The following is a 25027-nucleotide window of genomic DNA, read 5'->3' as shown; positions in this document are numbered from 1 at the left end:
TAGTAAAGAGAGTAGAGAGAGAAACCACAGTCTCATAATTTTTATTATAGTAAATTGTTATAATTGTTCTATTTTAGTATCAGTTATTGTTGTTAATCTCTTATTGGGACTAACATATAGATTAAACTATCATAGGTGTGGAGCTTGGGGAAAAAATAGGATCCGAGTACACAGGATCCAAGTACTACCTGTGGTTTCAGGCATCCCCTGAGGGTCCTGGAATGTATCCCCTGCGAAAAGGCAGACTGCCATCCCCACGCCATGGTTCAAAAGCAACAGGGAGTAGCACGTGACTCCCAGAGACGCCCAGTCTCTGGCACAGCCTGGGGGTCAGCGCAGAGAACCACTTGGAGTATGACCAACTGAATTTACTGGTGGCGGTTTCTCCTCCAGCTCTCTCAGAATGAAGCAGCCTCAGCCAGGGCCGCGAAGCCCCACAGGCAACAAGCTGCTCTGTGTTAGAGTTGATTTCACCCAAGGGAATAGAAGACACTTGATTGGGGCCGGAAGGGGGGGTGGTCTGCAGCACCCAACCAAGGCTCTCTGAAAGCCAAGCAATGAGCTGGGCAGCAGTCATGTTTCCTGTGTAATCGCAGAGCCACTGCCAAGGAGAAGAGGGCCATCCTCAAGCTCTGCCCAGCCCAGGAGTTTCACACCATGCTAGCTCAGAGCTCCTTCTCCCACTATCCCCACACCCCCACCCTTAGCCCTCATGGGCCCTGCCCTCGAGGCATTCTCAGTTCCCGTGGGCTCCTCCCAGCACAGCAGAGACTGAGGGGCCCCTAGAAGCTGCCCCTCTCACCACGGTCCATCCCAGTACTTTTTACTCTCCTGGCCATCTGAAGTGCCACGCTCCTGTGAGCCAACACAGGATGCCCTCCAGAGCTAATTATAGGTCAGTGAGCTAGCAGGCCAGAGGGTGACAGATGGTGTCTTCATGTGGCTGCGATACCACCGCCCCTCCCTCTGACCTCCCCTTCATTTCTCCAGGTCCCATACCTGGGACCTAGACGCTGAGGCAGCTGTCCGTGCTGTGGTCCCCCCTGCTCCTTACGAGCTCCTCTCCAGGACACACATGCCACATGCAACTCTGTGCCCATCAGAAGCTACACCTTGCTCTACAGTGACCCATCCAAGGGTGCAGAGCCCCATGGGAGAGTATCCCTGGCAGAAAAAGGCCTCAGCTAGGGCCTCCATACCCTAAAGACCCTTGACCCCAGCTCCCTGGCCCACTGGGCTTGAACCCTGGCTCCTCCTCCTCCCCTCAGCTCTCACCCTATTATTCTCAGAGGCTCTGAAAGGACCCACTGAAGTCCCTGATGACACCTGCCAACTCTGAGATTCCAGCCATCAACTCAGAAAAGAGACTGAGGAGCCCAGCTGCCTGCCCTGCCCCTCCTCCAATCCCTCCTTATCACCCAAAGACCAGACCTCATATACGCTGCAGTTCTGACATCATGACCTGCTCACCAGCATACACCCAGCTCAACCAGACAAGGTTTCACTTCACACCCCCTTCCCCCACATTCTTCTATCTTCCAGAGCCCGCATCTCCCACTGTGCCAGCTGTTCGCTACATTCTTAGCCCCCAATAACCACTGTGCTACTCATCATCTCATTATTTTGAGAAGCTGTTTCTTTCAGGCAGCCTTCTCAGGCGTCAGAGTCTTAGAAAATAGCAAATTCATTCAAACTGTTCCTTTTGCTAAGGCAGCTTCTCTCGGGACTACCTGGCCAGTTAACAGTGGTAGGGGGTGAATAGGTTGGAATCCAGTTCGGACAGCTGTTTGAAAGCACGTGGACAGGGCTCTGCTTTTTTATAATGTAATAGCAGATGTAACAAAATGGGGAGTAGGGGCTGTTAAGAGAGTGCCTACGGTGTGTATCTTTCGGCTGCTCCATGGACCTAAATTGCCTTCAGAAGACCCACCACATAGCATGGTGCTTGGCATATAGTAGGTGCCCAATAAATGTTTGCTGAGTATTGAACAAACTACTGGGTATCAGTTCCAACACCTCTGGAAAGGAGGGAAGTCCCTGAAACCTAGCTACCAGAGGGGCCCCCTAAGCTCCCACCAGGAGGGGATCTCCATGCTAAACAGAGCCTCCTCCTTAACCACTTGCTCACCACAGAACAGCAGAACAGCAGCCCCAACTCCCATATCCCTCTAATGGATACTACCAGCATACCTCTCCTCAAAGGTGACATCAGCACCTAATGGCACCTTCTCCTGGAGCCCTCCTCCTCCTCCTCAAAGAAAACCACCCACACATTTCCAAGTCCTCCAAACCGACCTCTCTCTTCCCACCCACCATCAAACGCTGCAGGATCTATACCGGAAAACACCAAAACACCCCTAACTGCGTGGTCCAAAGTCAATTCCCTACTCCCACCCTCCCAGTTCAGGAATCTATTCCAGCCCTCTTTTCCGGTTGCGCCCACTCTCACCCTCCCCCCCGCCAGACCTCAGTTTGGCCGCTCCTTCCATCCCATCGCCCTAGCACTGCGGAGACGGGGGCATTTCTGGCAGAGCCTGAGACTGACAGTTAAGGAACAGAGAGCTAGCGACATTAATAAGGGGTGTTAGCAGCAACGCGGGAAGGATTAAGACCCCCGGTAAGCGCGAAAACCTCAGCACCTCCTGTGTCCAAATGAGCGGAGCTGGCCCAGGAGCTAAGAGGTGCTTTTTCTCTGACTCTCCAGGATGGTTAATGGGGGCGCAGTCCATCCAGCTCCCACCGGGAGACTTGCCAACTCAGCCCCCCTCCTCCGAGGCTGATGGAGCTGAGGGCGAACTCCACGCCCTCCCGCAAACCCGGCATCACCCCCCAATTCTCACCCCCAAGGGCACAGGGCACTGCAAAGGCCGGCGAGGAGCGGCGGAGGGAGCAGCATCTATGTCAGCCGCAGGAGACACATCCGGAGTAAAACGATGCTGTTTTCCAATGCGCGCTAGACAGAGACCCCTCCCCAAAGTGGAGGGGAGCTGGAGGTGGGAAAAGCGGCATCCTTTCCCCACCCCATGTTCTGGACGCTCACCTGCCTGCAGTAGTCGAAAGACAGGCTGCTTAGCTGCGAAGAGGAAGGGAGCCGCCCCCCACCCGGGGAGCCCGACGCGTCCTAGGGAGCAGAGCCGGCGCGGAGGTAGCTAGCTGCAGCCTCCGCCAGCGTCGAAGCGCCCCGCCCCTGTCTCCCGGAAGGCCTCTGGCCCCACCCCCAAGGGCGGGGCCTGGTAGGCTCCCTCGAGGCCACGCCCCCTCCCAAGCACGTGACGAGAGCCACTTTGCTACTGCGCGCCATCTTGACTTGGCCTGGAGAGTTGCGCTGGGGTGGCTGAAAACCATTTTACCCAGGACGACTAAAGTTTCGGGGCTCAGTGGCGCCCCCTCTCCTTCCCAGTGAGGTGCAGCACATGTACTGTTCCTCCATTTGACCTCCACCCTTGTTCATCTAACCACTTGCTCACTAAACTGACCTCGGTCCTGGCCTTGTTATCGTTGCCAAAGGTCTGTCACCCTTCACACCTGCTCTCTTGCGCCCGTTTATTACCCTTCTCTTGGTAGCATCTGTTTCTTAAGTGGAGAATGTCGAAATCAAGATACATTGCCCTAGCGTGCACTTGAGTGAAATTCAGGCCCCTGGCTGTGCTAACACTGTTACTAGAATATGAAATGTTTGTTATATATACATAGTATGAAGACAGTCTCAATGCCAGATTTCTGACAAATTTTAGTTAAATCTCTCCATTTTCCTGAATTGCTCCTTACCCTGTCCTGTGTGGCTATTAATTGCATCTTTCCCATCTGGTTTGTGAAGTGTCATCACAGTGCCTACTCAATCCTTTACAATACCCACTAAGCACTGCTACAAGTGCAAAGAATTTTTACATACACACAATGTGTACATATTTATAAATACACACGCAACAGTTTCTACAACAAACACTGTACATAGTTGAAATCGGTGGCACATACAACCTTTCATTTATTTTTTTCTTTCAATAAATCCACCAACTGGCTTAGTTTCCTTGTATCTTCAGTAGAAGGCAGGAAATTTTGAGTAATTCTGATTTATTATAAGGGTGAGAAATGGAGCTAAATTTGTGTTATTTTGTTTGACCCTGAGAGCAAAATCAAGACATGTATTTTTAAAAGTGAGTATTACAAAGCAGTTTTTACAAAAGTAGTCCAGAAGTTCCAATTCTTCTCCAGGTGGTTTGGGGTTCTTCAAAAGGAAATCTGAGACAACACTTCACACATCCTTTCACTAAAATGAATCATCCTAGAAAAGACAACTCAGTCAAAGCAGAAGGAAGGCAGAAGCCATGATAATACACTTCACCAAGTGTCTGTCAATATCATGCTAAGAGAACAGCTGAGATGACACCTAATACTATACCTATCATCATAAAGCTTAATATAAAAACTTAAAAGGATGAGTCGGAACACAATTATTAAACCAAATTAATTTCACTCCCCCTTTAAAGGTAACTCTCAAATGGGGAAGGACATGGATCCCCAGAATAATTCCCTTCTACTTCTAGGTATCTTCAGTCCAGGGAACCAGAACTCTGTGCTTCTCTTCTTCTGCCTCAAAGAAGCAACTTTTGGTTGTGAAAGGTACTTATTGTCCAAGGTGCTTACTGTCCTTGGGTTCTTTTATTGTTTTTTTATCATTTACTTGCGCAAATTCTGATTTTCACTGACCCAGGCTCACTTTCCATGTAAACAGCTTTTAGTACCACCCTCAGTGCAGGAAAAACGTTTAACTGCTAGCAGCTGTATTAAGCAGATGCTTCCTAAGAATATTCTTTAAATAACAGGGGTTAGGGAGGATGATTAAGGAAAAAAACACTAATTTTACAATTTGGCTTGTGATAATAACTGCCCCACAAGATTTTCATGTTCTAAGAATATTATGTTAATGGCCATCTCATGGCAACATCCAGCTAATACCCAGCTCACTGGCTAACTTGGAGGGCTAAGGAGGGAGGACAAGTAGCAAGGTTATCTCCTTAGCAAAAAGAAAATAAAACCAAAATCCTACACCCGATCCTCTTCTCAGAGTACACCAGCTACAGCAAGCCCTCTAACAGGACATTAGCATTTCTGCAGGGATGAAAGGCCTGTGGGCACAAAGGATGATGGGCAGCACAGGGCCTGGCAAAGCAGAATAAGGTCACTAAGTGCTTATAGTTCAGGAGGCTAGTTTTAACATGGGATGCATTCTTTTTTTTAAATGACCTTCAGCATAGTAAATGCCTTTCTAACAATTCAATGAAAATATCATTGTGCTTCTTATCCTTCCTGCCTTTCTTGGTTAGTTTGACAATTTACTTAAAAACATATCATTTCAAAGACTCATCAATGTTATACACCTTTTAGACTGGTGAGGGATAAGGTATACCACAATCAAATTTTTATTCACCCTTTTACTTTCTTATCTATGTACACTCTGCCTGCCTAATCCCCTTTGCCACAATCTACCACAGGGAATGAAACTGAACTTTTTAACTGTGGTTTAGCAAAAAGACCTGGCCATATGGCATTGGGTAAGTCATTGATGCAGTTTTCTCAACTACAGAATGGGAAGAGCATCCCTACCTTGCAGGATCATGAGAATTAGAGATATTTCACAAAGCTCCTGGTATAGTATGAAGGGCACAAAGTCATCATCACCATCACTATCAAACCTCATGCAAAAAAAAAAAAAAAAAAAAATCCTAAAATCCAAAATTGGAAAAAGAATATTTACGCAATAAATATCCAAAATTATTTTTAAAGAAAGATACACAAGTCAATCTTATAAGATTCTGAAAACCCTGTCACCTGCTTTATTTCTGGAGAAGGGTAAAGGGAGAAGAGAAAATATTCACTTGAATTTGAGGGGCAGCTTAATGGGAAACAGCAGTAGCAACAATTTCAGGCCTCAAAGGCTCCTCTCTGATCACAAGGGAATGCTGAAACTTCCTTGTTCGGAGATGGATGAGTTTAATTTTTCCCTACAGCAAGATCATTCATTTTTGCTGGGATAAAAGAATAAAGAACAACAACTCAATAGCACCAAATGGGGTTTAACACAGAAAATAGGGCTCGGTTTCTCCTTTCAAATGCAAATTTTTACATTAAAATATGTTTATAAATCAAAGTTGTTTTTCCTCTTGATTCTATCCTTCTCCTTCCCTAACAGGAGCCCCAGGGGAACCGGAAGAGCATGTGCATTATTAACCAGATATACAATCCAGACACCCCTTCCAAACTGGGATCTGATTACTAATGGACTGGCCTAGCTCAGGGCTGCCCTCAGGGACAGGAAGCAGTAACTATGCTCTCAGGGAGAACGGATACTGAGGATGCCACCAGTCAAAGAGTCGAACGCTGTGCACTGGGTCCAGGATGACTTGCACACCCTGTTCACTGCGCAGTTTCTGACCACCATGGACAGGAGAATCTTGGAACACGAGTCTCACACGATGATGCCGCATGTCTGTGCTCACATTGATAGTAAACTAGGAGGAGAAAGCAAATTCAGTACCCAAATTAAACAACCTTGTTTTCCCATGGCTCACTCTGAAACAAGGCAGTCTAGATAAAATTTACACTAGGCCACAAAATGAAATTCTTCACATTTAAACTATGCTAAAGAAAGCCTCTTCAAATGGCTGAATAAATTAGGATACATGCACATAGACTAGCACTGAAACCAATTTTTTAAAAGTGGGTTGGAACTATACAAAATGACTTGAAGGGGTTCTGATGAGATATTGTTGAGCAAGTCAAACAAGATGCATGAAACATATATCTGATCACGTTTTTGGTAAAATACACCACAAATTCTCTAAATCTGTTTATGTATATGCTGGTCTGAACAGAATTCTGTGAATATGAAGTCCATGGAATAGGGGTATATAACTAGGTTACTAATGTGACTTAACGTAGAGGGAGGGGTGAGGTGCCTAACAACCAAAACAGCATAAAAGATATAATCTCAATTAAACAAAATTATTTAAGAGAATGGGTATACAAGTATATAATAACAGATACATGAAAAAACAGTTGCCAAAAGGTAAACAGTTATAGGCCAGTAAAAGCCTAGGTCACCTTTACTTTTTCCATGTATTCATGTATTATTTAAATTCTTTCCATGAAGCATGGATTATTTATTTCACCATTAAAAAAAGAATAAAGCTGGGTGCCTGGGTGGCTCAGTCCATCAAGGATTTGCCTTCAGCTCAGGTCATGATCCTGAAGTCCCAGGATCAAGCCCTGTGTGGGGCTCCCTGCTCAGTGGGGAGTCTGCTTCTCCTTCTCCCTCTGCACTCCCCACCCCAGCTCTTATTCTCTCTCTCGCTCACTCTATCTCAAATGAATGAATAAATAAATAAATAAATAACAAAGCTATTTTCAGAGCAGAGTGGGAAACCCCACGTATCTCTGAGCATAAGCCTAAAGGACAGGGAAAACAAACTGCATACACTCTCAAGTTCTCGACCCAGTTAAAATTTTTAAAAACCTAGAAAATATATCAGAGACATATTTGTTATTTACTAATCTAGTTCTTAGCTAAGACGTGAATAGTCATCATCACATAACGGACAGAGCTGATCACCCTACATTTTAGTATTCCACTTATGACACCAGAAGCAAGCCTCAAGGTCCTGACATATAGTGCTCATATATAAGCCTCACTATTATCCCTGAAAGGATAATGTTTCTCAAATATTAATCATCATTACACATTCCCTTTACTGTAAGAAGGAAACAGATAAAATATTCTCAGATATAATTAACTCCATTCCAGGGGCGCCTGGATGGCTCAGAGGGTTAAGCCTCTGCCTTTGGCTCAGGTTATGATCTCAGGGTCCTGGGATCGAGCCCCACATGGAGCTTTCTGCTCAGTGGGGAGCCTGCTTCCCCCTCTTTCTCTGCCAGCCTCTCTGCCTACTTGTGATCTCTGTCAAATAAATAAATAAAATCTTAAAAAAAAAAAAAAGAAAAAGAATGAAACATCAATTTAAAAAAATAATAACTCCATTCCTAATGTACAAGTCTGCTTTCAGACTTTTAAAAAAACTATTCTTCAAAGATTTTCTCCTCAGTGGTTAAATTTACAAATTTCTTTCAAAACCTAGGTATAGTGAGAGTCTACAAAAGAGCTAAGGATGACAATCTGTCTCCACTTACCAGGGTAAATATCATTCCCATGACAATTGGAATAAAGATGAAATTGAGCGTGGTGACCTGTAGTAGGCAGCAGTCCTGGTCTGGGTTGGTATGAACATCTTCATACTGAATGGGAGGCTGCAACCCTCCCACACACTTGCTCTTTAATCTAGGGGACTAAACAGAACCGAGAATTACTCAAACGGCTTAGAGGAAATACTGATAACTCCAAGACTCCATCATCAGTGAAAATTCTACCGTTCTCTTTATACACATATTGGTTTCTATACAATTCAAGGAAAACCTGCCCTTGGAAAGAAAAGGATACATATTTGGATAGGCAATGTGGTAGTGAGTATATGCTTCATTTAGATGGTAGTTCCTACTATCCGGCAAGAAATGGGAGCTTATAGTTCTATCAGAGGCTCCCCAATGTTTGAATCTGTGATCCCTCGTGAATCTTCAGACTCCAAAGAACATCTGCTGCACAAAAGGGCAGAAGCAGAAGTGGCCATCTAGCTCTAGGCACCATAAATAAAAGAACCACAAGTCTCAGAACTAAAGGAAACCTAAGCATTCACGTTCCTGTAGTTAGTTAATTCCGCTCTCAGCTTGAACCCTGCTGAGATGGCCCTACAGCCCCTTCCCAGAAAGATCCTATGATGGACTTTCCATCAGCATCTAATGGACAGCACATTTGATAAATCATATTAAAAAGCAAGAGACTAGAAACCAAAATTCTTCCCTGAAACCATGTTTATGAAAAAAATCAATGGAAAAATATGATTTACCTTAATTACAAACTTATCTTAACTTGCTGGCCATCAAGTGAGGGATAACTAACCCTATCTGTAATGGGTCTCCTCAGTGAGATACTAAGGAGGGGAGACAGACGGACAAAAGGAGCTAGTGAGGGGAAGAATAAAGACAAGCAAAGGAGATCCTCTGTGGCCAAGACCTCAGGTACAGTCCAAGCAAAAGGCAGAAACAGAGTAGAATACTATCTAGTCTTCTTATAAATAGCCTCCTGGCAGTGGTCCCTTTCCTCATAACTTCCCCCAAACGGCTTCAGATATAAAATCACATCAATTTTTGTTGTTTGCAAATATATTTGTTTTGAAAAACAAAAAAGTTATAAGCAAATAACCTCACTACATTGCTATAACAAGTTTTCTCCTTTTCCCACCTTTAGAAAGTCTTCAACTATACAGAACGTTAATAAAATAGTAAATAAATTCCTGTATAGCCCCTACCATTATATATTTTGCCAAATTTGCTTCTTCTCCTCCCACGTTTCATTTTATGTAGAAAATGGTGGAGGGGGGGCAAAGTCATCTGAAAGGAGCACTGACGCTCCACCCCTATTCAGCATGAATAAGGAATAAAGACACATATATAACCACAGTATTGTTATCACACCTAAGGAATTAACAATAATTTCATGTCATCTAACATTTACAGAATACTTAAATCTCCTGAATTGTCCCAAGTATCTTTTATAGCCCTTTGTTCCCTGATCCAGTCCCCACTCATTCAGCTTTTACACTGCTGTGTCTCTTTCATACAGAACAATTCCTTTTACCCTTTCTTTTCCTGGCACTTTTGTAAATGTTGATGTGTCCTATTGGATTTTAATGAGGCAATGTTATGCCTAATGAAATTTATCAGAATAACATATTACCTGAGAAACAAAGAGAACATATGACTACATACCTGTTTTTTGAACTTAAAGTTGAACTCCCACATTGGTTCCTGTCTGTTCCCAACAATCTTTCTGCACCAGAAAAGTAAGCACTGTAAGAAAATAAAAATAAAATAAGCCAAAGATAAATAAATAAAAGACAGAAAAGGAAAAACTCAAAATAAGAAAATAAAAAATAATCAGTAAAAACCTGACAGCTCCAAGGCCAGCCACAGCCCCATTGCTGAGATTTCACTTTGGCACAGATAGAGAACCCCCCCAATTTGACACTGGTGCAACATGAAAAGAGACAGTCCCAGGGCTATTCCGTAAAGAGAAGAGGGACCGACATAAGTCAACCTCAGATGCTATTGAGGGCAACCCCCACTGTTCTCATCGTTAAAAAGACAGAATCATGGTCTCTAGAGACTGGGACATTCAGCAAGCCACTCCTCTATATGAAAATATAAGGGCAGCCAGCTGCCACCAGGCAAGATGATAACAAAGCCATAAGGCAGGCAGAGATGGCCGTTCCTGGAACAGGAGCAAGCCACTCAGGACCTTCTGGGAGCAGAGAGCCTGTGTGAAAACGACAGAGCTGGACTGAATTCGGTCTAGAGTAAGCCCCTCCATGAAAGTCAGGCTACAGCTAGGGTTAACACAAGAAGTTAAGTACCTCCCAGGGGATAAGGGGTGGGTCGTCCGCCGTGCCAGCTGTCCTGCCCTTCAGACATGCCCTGTACGTCCTGCTGTTCCATCAAAAATAATGGGCTTGGCTTTAAGGGGCAAATACTTCTGCTGCCATCACAGCGGCTCCAGTGTCCCATACAAGCTATGCTATTGAAAAGAGAGAGAGGGAGAATCAAATACGAAAAGCTGGAGTCCAGGAACCTGGGACAACTTCCTTTAGGCATGCTGCCAACTCCCTGAATGCCATGCGATCGTGGTTATACAAGTGGCAAGGCCATGCATGGGACACCTGTCACTGCAGGTCCCATATCCTCTTCAGAGATCTCTAACAAGGCACAAAAGCAGCAACCAGGTGGCCTGGGCTTACTGTCTGGATTACGACCTTAGTTGTCACCACCTTGGCTTTTTATAATCTACTTTAAAAAAAAAATTCATATACAGTGACATGAATATGAAGACACGGGCACTTCCGATTTAGGCAGTAGCCCTTGCATTGTGCACTGGAGCCGCTAGGATGTGTCAAGCATGAGGAGTTTGCCCAATGCTGCCCTACTCCCAGCAACTGATTCATACCTGGCATGGTTAGCTTTGGGATGATCCCCACTTCATCATAGTTGGTCTGATACTATCAAATGTTTCTGAGGGAGGGAAACTGCAAATGTGAGATGATACACTGTCCACTCATATTACTAGCAGAAGCAGCTGCTGGGTGAAATTCTACTCGCCCCGCATTCTACTCCTGCCCTAAAGCCACCAGCTAGTGTGATATTAAACTGAGCTCAGCCCATGGCCCTGACCCTCTCAGTTTGCAACCTCTGAAGGAACCCTGATAATCTTGAGACCAATAGGACCCTACCAATCAATATGTATCAGGTAGAGTATTACCACACTGGAGCCAAACTAGGGGAGAAGAATCATTACAGAACATCCAAAACACAAAAACAAAATAGAAACAAAATAGAAGAGCAAAGAAAATGCTATAAAACACCAGATTTGGGGTAGGAACAGAGTAATAAAAATTACTCATTAACTCAAAAGATAGAAAATTCAGACAATGGTATTAGTTGAAGGAGAAACAGGCTGAGACATCAACTTGCCTAAGTAATCGTATCTGTTGTATGGTCTAGCTTGGCAAAGGTGGGTTCATTGGATATTTCGTTATGGAGAAAAGGAGAAAGGGCCAAAGGTTAACAGACTGATTTACAATCAAAAGAATGCCAAACACTTGAATACAATGTATGAATACAAACTACTGGGGAAATCCCAAGATATAAGATACAGCCTAAGACACAGGAAGAATTTTAGAGAGTTAAAATCTGTGAGTGGGAATACCTTACAGTGTCCGAAATGACTTAGCCCAGAGCTTAGCAATAGTGGGCACTTAGCGTATGCTGAAGTCCATGCCACAATCTTTTAAAGAGGTCAACAAGAAAGAAGAATCCCAGATATCAAGTCATGTTAGAAAAAGAAAATTACTAAGGTATTCATACTGTATCTTTGCCTCATGATTTATAGCACCCTGAAAAATTAACAGTTTCCATCTACCATGTGAGTTGTGTTCTTCCTAACCCAGATCATCAAAATCATCTAAAGTACATCCAATGTACAATGCATGAGAATAAATTAAAGAGAATCAAGAATATGCTAAAAGCACAAGAAAGCTTTAAGGCAAAGAGAAGAGAAGCCAGCCCAGCAGAGCAGAAATGTCTTAGAGAGAAGTGAAACCCTGAAGTTTACATTAGCCCCCCGGCAGCCCTAGCCCTCCCCATCAAGGAAGCCAGAGATAAGCTGTATTAACAGGTTCACCACATCATTAGTTAGGCCCCAACAATAATTCGCACTTACTTTGGAATTCTTTAATGTGCTGGGAGTACTTTCTGGAATGGCTGGATTTTTGGAGATTCGAGCAGCAAACGGCTCGTACATATGGTATAGAGATCGAATCACACACGCCCGGAGACAGCGCAGCTTCTCCATTGACTCTGGTCGCAGGCGCAAAGGCAGAGAGGCATCCAGCGTGTAGTGCCTGAAACATGACACATTACTCCTACCAATATGTGACCTGTCTCCCCTGCTCTAGCTCAGTCTCCCAGGACTCCTGGTCTCTGTATGAACTTAATTACAGTATTCTACTGGCCAATAATTAGCTTGGCCCCAGTGTTCTCTCATACATACACACACACACACACACACAATCACCACCTCCTTCGTTTCTCAGCTACTTTTGCTTCTTTGCTATGCAAAACCCAATTCACATACACCTTTTAATCCTTCCCTCCATCCATGTTAAAATTTTAAATCCTATTTTACTCTAAAAAATGACAAGTCTCGGACCTGACACCAGTACAATATACTTCAGTTGCTCAAAAGGAACGTGTACTGAAGAACCAGCAGGTTCTCCACCACAGGTCTGGGCAAGTTCTCTACACCATTCCACTTCCAAGTCCCTTCCTACAACATCCTGACTGACAGTTTATAATCTTCATTACACTTCTGCACCCGGTATCAAAAGCTAGCTGTCTGAGTAACCCTATCATTCACTCCCTCCTCACCACTATGACTATACGTTCAGCAGTGTAAGTACAAAAACTCTATATTCTTCAAGATAACTACCCAATAAGAAATAACTAATCTAGTTAGAAAGGTTAAGTACATAGGTATCTGCAGCTTTTGGAATTCTAGCTAAGATGAACTTCTGAAGACAAGTCAAACACAGCTTTTTAAGACTTGAAGCAAGACTTTTTGCTCAAAGTGGATACTGGATGGGGGAAGGGGACAACCATAGGGAAGACAATTACCTGGACGAATTAATAATATCAAACTTAAATTAGATAAGGGCTCAAGGAGTCCAAAACTAGGCTCGTGCCCAGGCATGGAATAAAGGAAATGAAAAGAGGTCACCATCCAGGGAGCAGCTCCAAATCACAAACAGCAATGAAATCAGCTACACAGATAACAGAGTGAGTCTCTGTGGTCGCACCTTCGGTACAACCTGGTCCAAAAGGCAGCAGTGCAAGTGACAGTCCAGGCATTCTTACAAATCAGGGAAAAATTCACAATGTCCTCAGGACGGATATAGGAGGCCAGCAATAGCCAAATATCCATGGGATACTCTTCTCCTCCAGCCCCGTCCAGGTCTTCTGAAACAGAAAAAAAAGAATTATACATCTGACCTTCAATTATGTACACACTAAGGACCCCAATCATCTCAATTCTCCCAGGGCTTGCACAGTTAAGAAAACAGTTTTAAACAGCCTCTCAGTCCCATGATTTCCTGCTTCTTCTAGCTGCTGGAAACTTTTGTTTCCTATTGTCCAAGTGACTGGGTCTCATTCTTCAGGCCTTTCTTCAACTATTATTCACACACTATTTTGAAGATTTCAAAGTTTTTCAAAATTTTGCACACATTACTATCATTCCATTCTAACAATTCTTCAACAGAAATAAGGAAAATATTCCTGTGCCCTTTTCACTAGTAAGAAGATATAACCTCACCACTAGTTAAGGTAAAAAGACCCAGGGTTTCTACTCTAAATTCCAGCTTTGCACCATAAACTCTGCCCTGATTTCCCTCCTGGTCCCCTTCCACCAAACACTTTCTTCAGTTCAGTCATTTAACACAACAACTGATTTTACGATGGTATGAGGAAATGTCAAAGTATAAGCTCAGTAAAACATCCGGTATGTTACGGTATATTTTCATTACTCAATAAATGCCTGTAGACGTTTCTTTCCTTCTAGTTCCTCATTTCATGTCAGTTTGAGCTATGACTCCAGCCACAGGGGTTCAGTATTCACAGATGCCCTGTGACAATGTATCCCCACCTGCTCCTCTTTCAGACTTTGTTAGGGTTCATTCTCTTGACCCTGAGGTCCACTGGGTGTCTCAGGTTCAAGTTAAAATCTCACACACCATAAATACACTTGCATCTGGGCAAATCCTACTTCTAACCTGTAATTCAGACCTACTTCACAGAACTATCCAAAAACCAGCTTTCTTCTTTCTGTTTCCTGGGCAAAAAGACACTACAATACCTCCCCAAAGCTGCCTCTACTTTTCAAGCTAATGGCACCAGTATCACTCAGTCAGGTTATTGCACTGGGTTCTTCATAAGTCTAAAACGACATCCTCTTTTCTGGTTCCTAATCTTCCCTGGTTCCTAATCTTCCCTGTAATCTCCAGTGACCACTGAAGGCTTGGTCCTACCAGGTTTGAGCCCCATCTTCTCCCACATTAAGTCTCTCTCTGAAAGAGAAGGTAAATGACTATCAGTCTTTCTCCCACTGAGATCCTTCAGGACTTTTACATAGCAGAGTGCTATTAAAAAATGTTCTGTCTTTAGTGACATAACTCAATAATTACTGATGAGGAATAATTGTCAGTGTTTTAAGCAACATTATTAAGAAATTTCAAAATTGAGATGCCTGGGCGGCTAAGTCAGTTAAGCGTCTGCCTTTGGTTCAGGTCATGATCCCAGGGTCCTGGGATCGAGTCCCACACTGGGCTCCCTGCTTAGCCAGGAGCCTGCTGCTCTCCCTGCTTGTGCATGCACGCTCTCTCTCTCTCTCTGACACATAAATAAATAAAATACTTTTTTTAAAAAAAGGAAAAGGAAAGAAAAATTTCAAAATATAGGAAATGGAATCAGTAAAACTCTACAGACATAAACCATGAAGGACAGAAAGAACTTTTTGATAGGTACAGGTTAAGAGCAAGAGTATTCCAATTGAAATAAACAGCTAACAGGAAGCCCAGATACTTAGAAAAACAAAATACATGTGATAGCAATAAAGAAACCAGTTTAACAGGATTTTGATGCTATCAAGAAATTACCGTAAACTTTTTTAGACATGATTGACTTTTTTTTTGTTGCTAAAGAGTATCTGTCTTTTGCAGGGAACTGCCAAAACATTTAGAGATAATAATAGGATACCTGGAAACTATTTCAGAATAATATACAGTGGGTGTGTTGGAGTTGGGGAATAGTGTCTGAAACAAAAATGGCCCTGAGTCAGTAAGTGTTAATTCTGGGTAAGAGCTAGATAGGACTTCTACTGTATTAGTTTCATTAAAAAGAAGCTAAAAGATGGGGGAAAAAACAACCAGTCTGACTAGAATAAAGGAACCTAATGGGAGTAAAGCAGAGCAAACAACTAAAAAATGAATTATAGCTAAAAGTCTGTAAGCCAAAAATCATATATCTGATAAGCAACTAGTATCATGAATATACAAAGAATTCCCACAATTCAGTAACTGAAAGATAACCTGAGTTTTAAATGGGCAAAGGAGGGCACCTAGGTGGCTCAGTAGGTTAAGCACCTGCCTTCCGCTGAGGTCATGATCTCGGAGTCCTGGGATCGAGTCCCACGTCAGGCTCCCTGGTCGGCAAGGAGTCGGCTTCTCCTTCCCCTCTTCTCCCCCCGCTTGTACTCTCTTATAACCGATCTCTCTCTCAAATAAATAAAATCTTTAAAAAAAAAAAAATGGGCAAAGGATTTGAATAGACATTTCTTCTTCTCTTAAGAAGACATACAAATGAGCAACAAGCACACATGAAAAGATGCTCAACATCACTAGCCATCAAAGAAATGCAAATCAAAACCATAAGATACCACAAAATATCCACTAAAATGGCTATGATTTAAAAAGTCAGACAATAACAAGTGTTGGCGAGAATGTGAAGAAACTTTGACTCTGAGCACATTGCTGGTGGAATGTAAAATGGAAACCTCAAAAAACACACCAGCAGGGTGCCTGGGTGACTTAGTCAGTTAGTTAAATGTCTACCTTTAGCTCAGATCATGATCACAGGGTCCTGGGATTGAGCCCCATGTTGGGCTCCCTGCTCAGCAGGGAGTCTACTTCTCCCTCTTCCTCTGCCCCTCCCAGTGGCTCATGCTCTCTCATGCTCTCTCAAATAAATAAATAAAATCTTTAAAAACACATACACACTGACAATTATTCAAGAAGTTAAACTAGAGTTATCATGTGATTCAGCAATTTTACCCCAACCCAACAGAAATGAAAATATATATCCATGCAAAAACTTGTGCAAGAGTGTTCAAAGCAGCATTATTCAAAATAGCCAACTGAAAAAAACACTGAAGGACTGATATATCCTACAAAATGAAAGAACTTGAAAACACGCTAAGTGAAAAAAGCTAGACACAAAAGGCCACATATTATGTGATTCTATTTATAAGAAATATCCAGAAGAGGCAAATCTATAGAGACAGAAAGTAAATTAGTGGTTAGAGGCGTGAGTGAGGGGGAGTGGGAGGGTTGGGAGAGAATAAGGAATAATGCTAATTATATAATTATATAATTGTCTAGAGTAACAGAAATGTTCTAAACTTAAATCACATTGACAGCTGAACAACCATGTGAACACACTAAAACCACTGAATTGTACACTTTAAAAAAATGAATTTTATGTCAATGAAGATGTTTTAAAAGTCTGGAAACTAATCTATGGAGTGTGCCCAAAAACAAAACAGAGCGAGAGAAGTCTCTAACAGCATGTTGATGATTAGTAGGGATTTCAAGCAAGAAATTAAAAAACAAAGAAGTGTGAGGAATGTCAGTATTAATTTTGGCCTTCTGGAAAACAAGGGTTTCACTGAAAATAGCTGGCATAATTGCAAAGTGATGAAAGTTCATTAATTATCAATTATTTCAATATATTTCAGTAAGTACAAATGTCTGTTATCTGACTCTCAAGTACAGGTAAAAATTCTGGTAGATCTGAGACCAAAATACATATATCACTTACTATATCAGCTTCCCCTAACTCTAGCTGATCACTGGAACCAGATTAGCTTTAAGAATAGCTATTCTGGGTACTAACCCAAGAAAGTCTGATTCATTAAGTCTAGAGCAAACCACTGCATGAAGGTTTGGCACATTATATACTATTAGTTTATTTTTCTTTGTTTCCTTTGTGTGAGTTTTATTGCCCTTAGGTATAAAATCACATATTTTTCTATTTCCCACAGTATCTATTAGACATAAAGCAGACACTAATAATTGCAGAGCACTTAAAAGTCCATAGTAATATCTAACTCCAGCTGAAATGAAATTGGTTATATGCAATCCACATACTTGGGAAAACTTTTTTTTCACATTTTTTATTTCTTACCTGTTCAGAAATCCAGAAATTTAAAGATTTTTTTGTTTTCATGTTACCATATGGGTTTTCACCCAATAATGACATGTTCTCAAAGAATGGCTATTATATTCGAGTTTAGAGCTCAAGAAATCTGACTCTGACCAACCTCCTTTCTTCTTAAATGTAGACAAAACAGAAAGCCCTGGTATATTAAACCTGTCCCACCACTAAGATCCAAACCCTGGTTCTCCACTGGTATCACCTCTTAATGCTACTGAAGTGAACAGCTTCAAGCCATCACCACAGACAGGACTAATTCAAAAGCAAACAAGCCCTATACCTTTGTGCCTCTTGCTTTTCTTTTTTCTGGAGACGGTTCTCTCACGGATGCTCTCCTCCTGGGCATCCATCTCATCACTGCTGTCAATGATGTCACAGGGCTCACCAACCCCAGAAAGAGCTTCCACTGCAGGAACCTGGGAGGCTTCCAAGCCACAAAGAGATTTTACTAGAAGAAAATAAGGGGAGAATGAGATGGCAGAGTTCCATCGAGAAATACAAATGACTTAAGACAGGATGAGGACAAGGAAAAAAAGTGGGGGGAAGCAATAGTGTGAGTGAGTCTGCTGTAGAAAGGTTGAGAACTAAAAAAGACATTTTAGTATTTAAATACTAAAAACTGGAAAGCAATAAACAAACTGACCCCAAAATTGCAGAGATTGACTCCTTAAAAGTGTCAACTTCAGACCTGAAGAAAAAGGGAGTGCATTATTCTCCCACTATAAGCCCTGCAGGATAAAAACAAAAAGTGAACGCTATTCTCATTTGTGTGAGTTCTGAGGAGCAATGTTTGAGAGAAAATGAAGCCAATCTGGCCCTGTTCCTAAGCTGGAGACTAGATGTCATAAAAGCACAAGTCTCAGGAATCTGTTGAGTAAAAGGCTTGAAACTTAAGTAAAACGTTGAGAAAAGGAAAAGCATACTTCACGGTTATTTCACAAAGAAAGCAAATTGCAGAAGAAGTGGAGAATATATGTGAATGAATCACAGGAAAAAGATGAATAACCAAGAAAAAAGCAGTTGAAACTACAGAAGAGAACACAAAGGTTTTTCTTTTCTTTCTTTTTTTTTTTTTTTTTCTTCCATGCAAAGACAGAAATGAAGTATTTCTGCTACAGAAACTGCTACTGCTCTTGGCTAATCCTCCCGTTCCCCTCCTCCGAATACACGACGGGCCACTGAAGACTGCAAACACGTTCACCGGAGGATGCCCAAAGGATTTTGCAAGAAAAACACTGAGGCGGAGTTCCAGGAAATAAAACACCTAGTTCTGCCTTCCCGGCCCGAGTCCGAAAGACTCGTCGGCAGCCTACCTTCCTGCTGCACAGCATTGGCGACGGCTTTCTTGACCCGTCCAGACCTCACGACCGCCGGATCCGAGTTGGCATAATCCGCCACGGTCACTGAAATACAGCAACAACCCTCAAAGGAGGAAGCCTTCGCTCCGTCAGCGCCCTCTCAGCCAAGACCTCCGGCTCCTGCAGGTCCCCGGCCTCAGCGCCCTCCCGTTACAGGCAAGCGAGCGCACGCCTCGCCGCTGTCCAACCCCCTCCCTGCCGCCAGCACCCAGCCTTTCAACGCCCCCGCCCCCTCACCCACCTCGTCCAGAGCAGGCGTCGTGGGCCCGGAACTTGAGTCGCTTCCCTCTCTTGGGCATGGCGACCGTGTCGGGGCGAGGCCGGCCTAGCAGGCCGGGCCCCCGGGCCATGTCTTGGGCCGGAGAGCCGGCTCCGGGAGCCGCGCGCCAGCTCCGCCCGGCTCAGCGGCCATCCCGCACCCGAGTCCGCGGCTCTCGCGAGGACTTAGGCCCGGGCCCTGTGTAGCGTTGGCAGTCCACGCCCCATTCGGAAACCAATCACCGCCTGGCCTGCTGAGTACGTCATCATCCCGCGCCTATGGATTACCTGCCCCGGGGTTCGGTAGGGAATCGACCTGTGTGTGGATTGCGGTTCTTCTGGGTAGTGTGGGATTTCGCCGCACGTCGTGTGAGGTGATTGGTGTCTCAGACCTGGATCCCACGCCCGCGCTGATTAAAACTGAGTTTACACCCTGGTCCCCAGGATTTTTCAGCTACTGCCACTGTCCACACACCGGGTTCGCTTCAGCACCCAAAGGTCCGTACGTTGTCGCCTTGGTGCTTGCTATTCCAACATGAGTCTGTAAAGAGCCCTCACTCTTATTTCTTATACAAAAGCCATAAAGTTCTGAGTTCTTAAAATGGAGGGAGGGGTTCTTAAAAGTTTTTCGATGGACCACCGTCCTCCAAACAAAATTCTAGAAGGATCGATGGGAAAAGAAAATTGGCATTCCTTTGTGTTGGGAGAGGAAAAAGTCACAGTGTAGGTTACGGAACTGCAAGGGAGCAGGATCCTGGACGGGTAGCGTTAGTATGAATAAGAAGCTATTTCTTGTTATGAGTTATGTTCTTTGTCCTTCTCACTTCCTTGCAGTTCTCAAAAGGTGCTGGTCCGGTCTTGAGAAGCCAGACATCCAACCTGCTGGACCCACCCTAAGATATTTAGGAAACTCGGGGGGGGGGGGTTGTTTTGTTTTTTAATATTTTTATTTATTTGACGGAGAGAGAGAGCACAGGTAGGCACAGTGGCAGGCAGTGGGAGAGGGAGAAGCAGGCTCTCCGCAGAGCAGGGAGGCGGTTGTGGGACTCAGTCCCAGGACACTGGGATCATGACCTGAGCCAACTGCAGACACTTAACCAACTGAGCCACCCGCCTGCGCCCTAGGAAACTCTTCTTTTTAATGTGATTGCGTAATACATAAGAGTTCATTAGGAACAAACCACTATCCTAACATTGTCCTAATAGGCTTGAATCAATTAGGAATTATAATTGGAACTGAATATAATTGATTATAATTGATTATAATTATAATTATAAATTTAATTCAAATTTAATTTATCTAAAGGCATAACATAAAACAAGGATCCAATAGACTGTTAACTAAAAATTGTTGCAAATAATTTTCCATGTGTACATAATTCATGTTTGTTGTCAAGTTCAAAATGCAGCTGATAAGCACTGAGAGTTCTAATTTCACAACGTTATCAATAAAAAATTAATAAGGCCAACGTTCATGTAGATTTCTGCTGATGTGGCACTTTGCTGAAAACACTCAGGGATCAGGACTCCGGAGGAAATCAAAGGTGCAAAAGATTAAAAAAAAAAGTCCTATTAAAATGCTGTCACTGTTGCAGACTTAAAGGGTTTAACTGAAATGTTCCCATTTTCAACGGTGTGCACTACTACTTTAATGCATTGGAATGAAAGAAGTGCTAATCCCAAAACTGTTTATTTCACCTTTCAAATTTTCAAGAATGAGAAATAAGGCCCCTCAGGTCATTAAGTCCTTTGGCCACTTTAGTGGAACAAAATACTAGGTCTTTTATTCCACTTTTTATTAAAAAGCAATAACTTTTAATTAGTACCACTGTTAGCTTCCAGATCCAAAACACAGGTTCTTTTTAGAAAGACAAGTTGTAAACATTACTAAAAGAGCTGTTGTATCTAAATGCAGGTAGCATGTAGCTATTAACCTAGTATTAAGAAGGAAGGAGAATGTTCTAAAGTCTTTGACCTCAATAAAGTGGAAAAATTAAGGACAATACATGAATATAGAGAGCATTAGAATGCTATCTTTCTAAGTTACATCCATCCTACTTTGGGGATATGAAGTCATCCTTTATTTTGGGCTAATAGTGAATGATAGTGGTGGTGATTAGTTTTCTGAGGTCCTTTCTTGTCAAAACTTAAAAGTGGCAAATCTATGCTATTTATAAGAATCTTCTTTTAGGGGCGCCTGGGTGGCTCAGTGGGTTAAAGCCTCTGCTTTCGGCTCAGGTCATGATCCCAGGGTCCTGGGATCGAGCCCCGCATCGGGCTGTCTGCTCTGCGGAGAGCCTGCTTCCTCCTCCTCTCTCTCTCTGCCTGCCTCTCTGCCTACTTGTGATCTCTGTCTGTCAAATAAATAAATTAAAAAATCTTTAAAAAAAAAAAAAAAGAATCTTCTTTTAAATTTTAATAGCCTATGAAGTCCCAAGCCTAGGAACAGTTGTTTTGGAGAGACTGGAAGATTGTTCCTTCTGATTTGAAGAAATACATAATAGTAGCATTTCCTGTTGGAAGCAGTATAAAGCAATATAAAAAAGTAATAAAGAGTGTGCATTCTGAAGCCAGACTTACTTGGGTTCAGAAAATGTCTCTGCTTTATCCATGTGACCTTGGAAAAGTTATTTAATCTTCCTGGGCCTCCGTTTCCTGTCTATAAACTAAAGATAATGATAACTCCTGCTTCATAGGGTTTTTGGAATAATTGAGTTAATCCATGGAAAGTATTTAAAATAACACATAGTAGTCTCTCAATAAATGTCAGCTGTTGTTGTGGAGATAGTTAAAATTGTAGTGGTGTTTCTATTTAAAGGCACCTTAGATGACGAAGGTCCTTTTTGCTTCTGTATGAAGAGAGAAATTGAAGCAAGACATGCATTCTAGTTGATTAAAATGCTAGAAGACTAGCTGATACTTATTGAGTACTTACCATGCAGTAAGACAGTACAGAATTCAAACTCAGATTATCTGGTTTCAAAATTCATATGTAAAATCATTGCACCATATTACTACTAAAATGAAGGGAGTCATATGGAAGCTTTGCCTTTAAATGATATTAATAGTCTAAACAGATATGGAGTCAAACAGTCACTGAGGGGGTAAAAATATATAGGACAGAAAACAAATGAAAGGGTACTTAATGAATTTCTATGGTGTGCCAAAGTCATGGACAAGGTACGTGAACAATCTGATTCAAAAAATAAGATTCAGTGCCACTAGAAAAAGTATATTAACTTAAATTTAGAGAAAAGTACTTATGACTAACTTTTTATATACTTTATTTAAAATATAGTGTGTGGTAAAATAGTTTAAGATGGAGGGGGTTTTTTTAGTTAAAAATAGTAATAGAGTAGTCTAGTAATGGGGAGCTCAGTTTCTAGAAGCAGATGTCTAGATTTAAATCCCTGTTCCTCCTCTTAAAAGCTAATGACCTTGTAGGTGAGGAAAAAACTTTTCTTCTACCCTCTTAGGTTCTGTTACTGGAGTCTTGCAGATTAAACTGACAAAAGACAGATTAATGGGAGGAAAAGATCAGTTTATTTACATGTGCAACATGCACACACATGAGAGACTCTAGTGATGAGTAACTCAAAGAGATTTTAGGATTTCAGGTTTATATACCATCTTAATAGGTGAGAGGGAGGAGGAGCAAAGCACTGAGAGGAAAACAAATGACTTTTTGGGAGGATAAATGGATTTTCAGAAGAACAAATAAGTCTGTGAAAATGGTTTTCTATCTTGGTGCAAGTGGTCTTTTTGTCTCCTTCAGGACCATAAAACTTCCCTAAATAAAGGATTTAAGGTAGGTTTTATTCTCATTCTTTTTCATTCTCGTTTTCATTCTATTTCATCCTTATCCTTCCTTCTGGGAGTAGATCTGCCCTCAAGAAGAATTTATAGTAGTTTTATTTCCCAGAAGTGGTTTCTTTTAGTCAGGTAAGGGAAGTCTAAAAGGCCTTTTCTTCTGCAGCTGTTGAATCTCAAATACCCTTACCACAAAGTGGCATATTTGGGGGTGGCATATTCTGTACCCTTAACCTTGAACAAATTACTTAATCTCACTAACATTCACTTTCCTTATCTATAAAATGGGCATAATAATGGCACCCAGTTAATAGAGTTGTTATGAGGATTAAATAAGATAATATATGGAAAGCTCTTAGCTCAGCACCTGGAATACAATAACAGCTTGATGAAATTAGTTATTATTTGCTACACTTCAACTAGAAATTTACTGGTTTGAATCAGTAATTCTCAACCTTGATTGCACAACAGACTCCCTGGTGGGATTCATGAAGTACCCCTAGCTCCATAACCAAAGGTTCTTTTTCAATAAGTCTAGGGCCTGGGCACCCACTTAAAAAAAAAAAAAGACCCCCAGATAACTTTAATGTTCAGCCCAAATATTGAGGTTTAGATCAAGAGTGAACAAACTGGGGCACCTGGGTAGCTCAGTGGGTTAAACCTCTACCTTTGGCTCAGGTCCTAGTCTCAGGGTCCTGGGATCGAGTCCTGCGTCAGGCTCTCTGCTTGGCAGGGAGCCTGCTTCCTCCTCTCTCTCTCTGCCTGCCTCTCTGCCTGCTTGTGATCACCCTCTGTCAAATAAATAAATAAAATCTTAAAAAAAAAAAAAAAGAGTGAACAATAGTGCAATAGTGGCTACCAGACAAATCTGTCCCATAATGATTTCTGAAAATAAAGTTTTAGTGGAACATGGTCACACCTATTTGTTCATGTGTATCTGTGGCTACTTTTACTCAAATCTAAGATATTTATTGCTTACAGCAAGTTTGTCAATTCCTAGTTTAGAATGAAGTTGCTGGGCAGCCTATACCACACGGGGGCAATACAACCTCATTACAGGTTCAAGATTTTAGGGACCATTAAACTTGAAAATTGACTGCTAAACTAAACACATCAGGAATTATAAAAATGAGTATACTTTGCCTATCTATAAGTTCTTTTCTCTAGTTTCCAATCATGCATAAGTCTATTCTGTATTGAAAACATCTATGCCAGAGGTACCTGGCTGGCTGTCTTTACAGCATATGATTCTTAATTTCTGGGTTGTGACTTCGAGCCTTGTGTTGGGTGTGGAGATAACTTAAAAATAAAATCTTAAAAAAAAAAAAAACTATGCTAGATACTGATCCTTCCTCTGTCTACCATTTATGCCTAGTAAAAAGAGGTTTTCCCCATGGCCTTTGTTTAGCACCTAGTCATTTCTGGTGTCTTTGAACTCTGGCTTCAAAGCTCATTTGTTCATTGAAGGTTATTCTCCAGGAGCACCAATGAACTACTAATTGTATTTTCTGAGTTCTCTTTCTTGTATTTCTATGGAGATCCCATCCTTCAAACTCTCTACTCCATGGCATTTCACATTCTCAGTTCTCTTGCTCTCTGGCCACGCTCACAGCTAAGCAGCTCTTTGTTCTTCTCCTTTAACCTGTGTTCTCTTAATACACTCAGTTTAGGATGGGTATCAGTCCAAGCAGGTGCACTACTTTATTTTTGTAAGTTGTTATTATCCCTACAAACTTTGAGAATTGGGTTGCTAACTTGCTAAACCACGGTTTAGTACAAAATGGGACAAGATAAGAAGAAATTGATACTAGTTGAAGAGGTTTGATCAATCATCATGCCCAAATGGCAGACCACTTTAGGGGGTGGACACAACCTTCCTTAGCTTCATAAGCCCACAC

At 42.3% G+C, this 25027-nt stretch overlaps 2 protein-coding genes across 8 annotated transcripts in view; both read right to left on the bottom strand.

Moving 5' to 3' along the window:
* PPFIA4 (PTPRF interacting protein alpha 4) overlaps positions 1 to 3200 on the bottom strand; it is a 48817-nt gene extending 45617 nt beyond the window's left edge. For all 6 annotated transcript variants that reach the window (XM_082702036.1, XM_082702037.1, XM_082702041.1 and 3 more), the window contains exon 1: positions 3041 to 3200. The gene's annotated coding sequence lies outside the window, so the exon portion shown is untranslated. The remainder of the gene's footprint in view (positions 1 to 3040) is intronic.
* Positions 3201 to 3961: 761 nt separating this feature from the next.
* Positions 3962 to 19549, bottom strand: TMEM183A (transmembrane protein 183A). 2 transcript variants are annotated; one of them, XM_082702064.1, is made up of 8 exons: positions 19303 to 19549; positions 19017 to 19106; positions 17984 to 18151; positions 13515 to 13674; positions 12380 to 12560; positions 9877 to 9957; positions 8185 to 8340; positions 3962 to 6509 (listed from the first exon to the last, which is right to left on the bottom strand). In XM_082702064.1, exons 1-8 carry the CDS (start codon positions 19409 to 19411, stop codon positions 6324 to 6326), a joined length of 1131 nt encoding a protein of 376 aa, XP_082558190.1. In that variant the 5' UTR covers positions 19412 to 19549; the 3' UTR covers positions 3962 to 6323. The 2 variants fall into 2 exon arrangements, with proteins under 2 accessions (XP_082558190.1, XP_082558191.1); XM_082702065.1 differs by having other exon boundaries at positions 13515 to 13671; positions 19303 to 19519.
* Between the last annotated feature and the right edge of the window lie 5478 nt (positions 19550 to 25027).

This window comes from Mustela nivalis, assembly GCF_964662115.1.
Source record: "Mustela nivalis genome assembly, chromosome: 16".
Taxonomy (NCBI): Eukaryota; Metazoa; Chordata; class Mammalia; order Carnivora; family Mustelidae; genus Mustela; species Mustela nivalis.
Note: the sequence above shows the minus strand (reverse complement) of the source record. Positions and strands in the feature narration are given on the sequence as shown.

Bases quoted from the DNA above. Each gene is read 5' to 3' on its own strand.
- TMEM183A (XM_082702064.1), bottom strand. From the start codon at position 19,411: ATGGCCCGGGGGCCCGGCCTGCTAGGCCGGCCTCGCCCCGACACGGTC. The intron at 18,152-19,016 runs GTAGGCTGCCGA...ATTTTCTTCTAG, and splicing joins CAATGCTGTGCAGCAGGAAG to TAAAATCTCTTTGTGGCTTG. The intron at 12,561-13,514 runs GTGCGACCACAG...GTCATGTTTCAG, and splicing joins TGGACCAGGTTGTACCGAAG to GCACTACACGCTGGATGCCT.